This window comes from Hydra viridissima, unplaced genomic scaffold (assembly GCF_058129835.1).
Source record: "Hydra viridissima isolate aposymbiotic clone 2 unplaced genomic scaffold, HvirCarnegie_v1 scaffold_14, whole genome shotgun sequence".
Classification (NCBI taxonomy): Eukaryota; Metazoa; Cnidaria; class Hydrozoa; order Anthoathecata; family Hydridae; genus Hydra; species Hydra viridissima.
Window position 1 is genome coordinate 7,600,576 of NW_028324313.1, and position 7,930 is coordinate 7,608,505.

The 7,930-nt window shown below is 28.4% G+C and overlaps 1 protein-coding gene across 1 annotated transcript; it reads right to left on the minus strand.

The window, feature by feature from the left end:
• Positions 1-3,666: 3,666 nt before the first annotated feature.
• On the minus strand, positions 3,667-7,769 carry LOC145181263 (octopamine receptor beta-2R-like). The gene is made up of 2 exons (XM_080056338.2): positions 7,540-7,769; positions 3,667-5,218 (listed from the first exon to the last, which is right to left on the minus strand). Exon 2 carries the CDS (start codon positions 5,167-5,169, stop codon positions 4,087-4,089), a length of 1,083 nt encoding a protein of 360 aa, XP_079912464.2. The 5' UTR covers positions 5,170-5,218; positions 7,540-7,769; the 3' UTR covers positions 3,667-4,086.
• Between the last annotated feature and the right edge of the window lie 161 nt (positions 7,770-7,930).

The window sequence follows — 7,930 nt, forward strand, 5'->3', positions numbered from 1 at the left end:
TGGGGTAGCCTTTTTGGTTATTTTACATAAACCTTTAGATTCTCTTAATTGATCCTATGTTACCATTTTAAATGGTAACATTATAAAGGGTAACATTATAAAATGGTAACATAGGATCAATTAAGAGAATCTAAAAAACCAATCTTTATAAATCTTACTCGTTTTCTGACACGTGTTACATATACTAGATTTTAAAGCAATATCATATTTGCGTGGTTACCATAACAATAAAAAAATTATCTTCTTAATTGAGGAACTAAATTATCTATTTTTATTTTCTTTTTTCATGGCTATTTATATTGATGACGATCTGACCTTTTGATATAAATTTTTTCTGTATATTCAATTAGTTATCATTTATATATGTTATTTATTTAATATTTACAGAATATCATTTCACTTTAGTTTCACTTTGACGCAAACGAAATTTTAAAAAATGTTCTTGCTTTAGTGGGTGACGTTTTATGCATTTTAAATTAAATAACAGATATACTTAATCAATGGATATAAAAATTCATTCAACACTTTTACAGGATTCGGAAAATAACATGAAAACAATTAAAAGTCAACACCCTGATCCTCACACTCAACATGCACGATTTCACAGTAATATTGTACATATGAGGACAGAAAAGATTGAAAAATGGTTAAATATAAAATTTTGTAAAAAGTCATTTTATATATTAAGTGTTATTATATTGTACAAAACAAACATTTAAAATTACAAAGCGCAGTATAAAAAAGGAAATAAACTGAATTATTTTCATTTTTTTTTTTTTTTTAAACACAGAAATTGTTCGTAATCGTTAAAAATTTTTACCATCGGAAGAAATATTTATCAATTTTTATATTAATTAATATTTGAGAGTGATACTAAAACATGAGGAAGAGTTATGTGAACACATGCTACCTCCTTCTCCCCACCCCCACCCCTCCTCCTTCCTCGTTTTGAAGGTTTTGTATTACACAAAATTAGCATGAGACTAAACAAAGCTAAAATGTTTTAAAACAGTCTGATTTTAAATCGCTCTGCTAAACCAGACTAAATGATTATGTTATACACCATATGGGTTTTTGCTTTGAAGCGTTAGAAAAATTCGTGATTTAGAAATTGTAAGGTTTATGCTAGGTATTATTCTTTTTTAAAAGTTTCAGAAAAGCATCAATCAATATTATGTATTTACGCGCTCATTATTTATAGCCAGAAGCGGATGCCAAAAACAGCAAGTAATATGCACTTCTTTACTCTTCTATAAAATATTAATTTTTAAATATTGTACTGCGCCATATAGTATTGTACTGAATATACATTAGAGTAGCCCTTATTTTAAGGACTATATGCAAAAAATGTGTTTTTTGCTACATCTTAAAAGCGGAGGAACCTAGATTCATCTTCCTCCTCTTTCCCCCTTCCCCTATACCTCTTAGTATAGTATCTATAAAATATTTCCTGAACAAGCCCTTTTTGGTTTTTCGTTTTATCTTTCCCCAGAAAACCAGTGATAGTATTCTTAAATGCATTCTTAGGATTTTTTTCCAATTAAATTTTTTTTTCTTCAGATAAAAATGTTTTTTCTTCAATTACATAAATATTTTATTTCTTTCCAATTTTAATATCTTTTAGAAAATCCTTTTACTTTAGTTAATTTTATTGAAACAAAGAAACTCAAAAGTAACACATTTTATTAATTTGGAGTTTGTTTTTTTTTCAACCATAAAATTTAAATTCTTGTGAATTTTTCTTTTTTCAGAACCGAATCAAACGCATATTAATTTGTTAAAATACTTTGAAGAATTTTATCAGATTTAACTATTCAATATCTATTTTATTTGTAACTACATAAATATCATTTTACAAAAAATGATTACATTCAAAACAATACGATTTTAAATTTCCACGCCGATTGGTTATTCTCTGCCATAGTAACCAGAGGACGTGATCTGGAGCAGTCCAAATATTTGAATTAGAATAATTTTTAAGTTTTTAAATAGCTTTTAAACTTTAACTATTTTTACCCTTATGATGATGTCAAAGCTTATGCCCGCCCTCCTTTCCCCATAATACCCTAATGATGATGTTGATGGTTAACAGGCAGTTTTCTCTTAATAAACATTTTTTGAGTTTTAAAAAATAGAAAAAAATATATATATATTTAATGATCAAAACTGGTGTTTTTTATAGTTTATAAGCAAAAGGTAATAAAATTCTGGTTTTTTTGAACAGTGAAGTATAATATATGACCTTGATAGTATAATATATGGGAACAGCAACTGAAACTTTATTCAAAAGTTAAGAAATAATCAAATTTTACTATGGACGTCTTCTATCCTTAGCCACTTTATGATTTATTAATTTTATAAAAGTTTTCTAAAACTACGTAAACAAAAAGCGAAGAACTACGATTTTTAAATTTGAAAAATGCATCATCGTGTTTCAATTCGTTTTTCCTTAAATCAAGATATTTTATTTACGCAAAACGAAGAAATGGTTTTCTATTATGAATATTATGAGGTTACACACAGTTAATTGAGCTGTGAAGAGCCTGAGCGGCCAAACCTTCAAATTTTCACTATTACATTTTATGTGGCCCTATCCCCTCTACTATTCTCAAAAAGTGTACTATTTGTAAAATAGTAGTATTTATTAATATAAAAATATTGGGGTATTAAAAACTAATTTACAGTTTCAGTTCAAAACTTCTTTTGTTTTTTTCTTAAAGTTATTTCCAACGTTGCTTAGGCAACCTTTTATAATCTGGCAACATTTTGTAAGTATTTTCACAGAAGGAAGCCACGTAGTCGTTTATATATTAAATTTAAATATCAATAGAAATTTTCTTTTTTTCTACAAAAGTAAACTTTAGTTTTTATTCCTAATTCCTTTTATTTTTATTCTCTAAACGTGTGATATTTATAAACCATCGCTTGGATATTTATAACTTTATTATAAATTATTCATGAATTTCACTACTAATTATTAAACGTGAGGAGGTCATTGATAATTTAGTGCTAAGTCCTATTTTTTTCTTTATATGAACATTTTTAAAAATTCAAAATGTATTATTACCGCACAGGGTGTTAAATCTGTTTTCCTAATTTTAAACCTTTGATAACTCACTCCCCCTCCCCTGACTTTCTAATTCCCTCCCCTGACTTTCTAATTTCATAACTTTGATAATTAAATTTTTACCCGTGATTTTTTATTTCACTAGAATTTCTAATTTTCAAAATTTTCATGTAAATTTTCATGTAAAACAATTGGATTCCTCCAAACCAAAAATCCAGACTTAAAGTGCAGCAGGCGTTTTCTACCAAACAATTCTCTTGCTTCAATTTACATAAATTATTAATTTTTGAAATCAATTATTAAAATAGTTTTTAGTCATATTTTAAGCTTATTTAAAAGCAAAAGTCGTCACAACTTATTCTATTCATTTTTTTATTTTGTTATTAATAATTTTATTTTATAAAAATACACTTATTAATTGAAATTTGAAAAAGATTTTTTGTTTTAAATAAACCAGATAATTGAATTGATTTTTTTTTTCTTACCTTACAGCGACATTAATTTTAAATAAGCTGAAAGTTACAAGAGTTAAACTATCAAAAGTCTCAACCAAATTTTCTTTTTGATTTTTTATCGAAAAAAATGAAAATTGCAATGAATTAACTTAATAGTTTTCATTTGTTAAAAAAATACTTCATAAATACATACATATATTTATATACATGCATACACAAATGTATGTGTACATACATACATGCAATCATAAATTAATACATACATCCATACACACAGACACACATGCATACATACATCCATACACACACACACACACACACACACACACACACGCACGCACGCACGCACGCACACACACACATGCACACATAATTAAAAATACATTATAAATTTTGAAATATATTACAGAGGTAAATTTATACATAGGATTTTTAGGGTTTTAAAAGGTTTTTTTCTTAATAATTCTCTTGTAAAAAAACGCTATAAAAATGGTTTTTTCAGTTGTTTTTTTAAATATCTCTCTTGAGACCTTTTCAAAGACGTCATAATGCTTCTTGATAGCGTTAAAGTTTTCGAATGGTTTTGCGGATCATTGTTGTACCAACTCTTCTTATCGTTTTTCTTGCGTTTTTGTAATCCTTCAGACGTAAAAAGTACACAACTGGATCGATGAATACTTGCAAAAATGCTAACCCTATCAAAAACAGCCTTACTTCGCTCTTTGAATTTGAACTTTCAGAGTTTAGATCTGTCCAAGTAATTGAAAATGTCGGAGCATTGCATGCGATGAATGCAAAGACAATCATGACTACTGTTTTTGAGGCTTTTATTTCGCGTTTTCTATTTTTCATAACTCTTTGCAATTCTTTTTTTGCAGTTGATGCAACACTTTGGGATCTTGTTTTGTGTTCTATAGGTTGAATTGCTTGGTTGGTGGAAGAAATAGCGGCTGTATCGTAGCTCGATGTAACCATGGCAATGATAGGATTAGAAAATCTAGTTTCAGTTATTGCCGGTGATTTCATAGTACGCTTTCTAACCTGCGTTTCCCGCAATTGCTGCGCACTTTTATAAGCCATGTGAAGCATGAAACCGTAAGAAACAAGCATGATTAAGAGCGGTAAACCAAAAAAAATTGCATGAATTGCAATTGTATAAGGATCTGCCCCGTTCAAACCCCTTTCATTACAATCGAACATGTGGGCTTGAAAACTAAAGGAATTGTACCAGTCTTTTTTGTACAAAAACCCCGGTAAAAACATTTCAAAGAATATTGGTAGAAACCAGAGCATAAATATGCCAAATGCCAGTCTTTCTTTTGAAATGGCATCGTCGTATCGATAAGGAAATTGTATAATAAGACATCTATTTACGCTTTCAGCAGCAAGATGAAGCGTAGTGACAAACATCAATAACATCCCAAAACTGCTTGTTACCACGCAAAATTTAAAATCCTTGATCGCAAAGCTTATAATCAAACTAATAATCACAAAGATTTTAAGCGTGTCACAAATTGCAAGACTAACTAATAATGCATAATGCTTTTTTCGCAACACCCGATATCTAAAGACTGACACCAATATAGAACCATTACAAAATATTCCTAGCAAAGCGATTACAGATAGAAACACATACAAGAATACCATGACGATTGAATGCTTCTTTTTTGCACTTTAATGTTCTTCGACATTAAATCTAGAAGAGCAGAAAATTTGTAATATGAACCCATTTAAACCATCGAAAAATTTCCAAAAAAACTCGAAAAGAATCTAAGTCAATAATACAATAAATTTCATCGAATGCAAAAGTAATGTCATGTTAAAACTGCAGGGTGCCCTCATTACTAGAGACTACTTTTTTAAATCGACCGTAGGGAGCTGCGTATCGGTATCGTACTTTCGTAAACAAAGTAAATTAGAAATCAAGACCCCCATAAAGTTTTATTTACAAAAAACAAAGGAAAAAATTGTAGAAGATTGAAAAAATTAAGATAAAAAAAAAAAAGACTACACAGAACTTTTACATCTTTTGAAGATATTGGTCCGGTTAAAAAGTACGCTGCAGGTTGTTTGTAAGCTACTATTATCAGGGATTTGTCATTTTAATCTATAATAAGTTCTTGAATTAGTTCCATTTATTACAGAAGCAAAAGATTAAAAAAAATACTCTCCTTAATAAAAAAAACAACCTCCCACTCAGCACATTTATTGTTAGTTTGTATTAATATTTTTTTGTGTTGCTAGATAAATTAATTATCTATTGTCTGATGCTGAAGTATTTATTTATCAGCCGATGTACAATAATATTAAAAGAAAATCTTTGAATAAAAATCGAACATTTAGATAAATATTACTTATTAACTAGCGTTAGTTCAAAAATCAAATATTGACTTTTGCTTGACAAAAACTCCCATCCTTTCATTTTGACTCCCTAATTTTTTTTGAAATCCCATAAAAAATGATGAGTTTGTTAAGTGTGTGGCATGCAGATTATAACCGAATACGCTGTTAGTTTCAATCCATATGTCAGCTTAAAAAAACATCGTTCTTCCGCTGAGATGCCTCAATGATGACAAAGTATGAGCAGCATTTTTTCTTTGTTTTGTTACGACGCTGTGGCGGTGTGTTTTATTGAAAAAATTTCTTTTGAAGGTCGCTCGTAAATGGTTTTAATCAAATTAATTGTACTCATTTTGGTTATTACTGACCAGCTTAATAAAAACGCTTTAAAGCATATTTTAAAGGAAAAGTTTTAAATAACTGTCATAACTATGCTTCATAAATGCTTACGCTTCTTCGTGTCGGACATTAAAAAATAAATAAATTTTAAGCTAAGTGTTTTAAAACTTTCCTTTAAAATTAAAGGCTTTAAGGAAAAAATTTAAAATAGTTTTCATAACTATGCTTAATAAATGCTCACACGTCTTCGTGGTCGGACATTAAAAAAAAAAAAAGAATTTTCAGCCTCAATTTTTATCTCTAAAGTTCCTTAATCGTAAATCATAAAACCGCAAAATATTTATCTACCTTTAAGTAATAATAAGTCTCCGAGATTAAAATCTTTTTTGTTGTATATTTTGAGAGGAGAACTGTGATAAGAAATTTAATGATCAGTCTGAGACTTGTGTTTGAAAACCTGCTCTAAAAGGAAATAATAACCCAATTTTTTGGCTCGTCCTAATAAAAGACTTCGAGCTTTATATATCACGATTAAAATTCAAAAGTTAGAAAAAAAAAAAAAAAAATTGATGTGGTTCATTGTTATTTTTTAAGATTTAACATACTCCCTGGGTTTCCATTATCCATTTTTAATTTATTTAAAACTGACTGAATTGAAAAACAAGCCATTAATAATGAAATTGTCTTTGGCGGTTGTTGGTTGGAACTTATTTTGGCCTCCTCGGTGTTTGGAACTTATCTTAAGAACTTGGCATGATTTAATTTTATACCGGATATAACTCTAAACTTGGAATAGCAATTGGCAGATAATAAACCTTATGTAAAAAAAAAAAAAAAAAAAAAGAAGCAAAGGGATTTTTCAAAAAACTTTTAAAAGCAATGAGTAACTGATCAAAATTATTTGCAAAGATATCCTCTTTAAAAAAAAAAAAAAACCAATCTCATTGAGAAAAAAAAACAAAAAACCACAGATAACAAACTTGCAAACTTAAAATAAGTCAAATTGAATTTATTTCATAATTTTTATTTCGTTGCAGAGGTCTCTCGCGATAATCCGAAAATGATCTTTTAAGATCAAAGAGTTTATCAAACAAAAGAAATAAGAAAATTCTTATTGCACACAAAAAATTTAAAAAAATCATATTTCAATAAGTAAAAATTTTCCCTTCACACTTTAAATACCTAATTTGTCACTAAATCTCTCCATCGATTTATCTTAAAAAAAGTCTTAAGTGCGTTACGGGTATAAACTGTATCGCGGTCGGTTAATACATACACATATGAAGTTAAATAAATATTCTTTTTGAAAACAAAATTAATAAAGAACTAAAAACTTACAACTTATCGCGTGTCTTCGTGCAGAATCTTCTCTCGCATAGGTTTTGTTTCTATTTGTGTTGATGGCAATTTCCATATAAGGCGTCTTATCTCAGTGTTTGTAAACAAATCGAACCAAAGCATCTTGTCCAAAAATAAAGATTATTCCTAAAATGTTTGTTGATACGCGATAATATTGCAATCAAATGAAACACACAATTTTAACTTTTTTTTTATGGAATTATCATAGCACTTTCAATTTTTTTCATGCATGAAAGAAGGTTGAAAAAACTATGTTAGCGGGATAACTTTACTAAGCTCCAATCTTTGAAAACCAAAAAACATATTGCATGAGATACTAGTTACTCGTCGTCCGCACTTATATAATCAGATTAAAAAAAAAAAAAAAAAA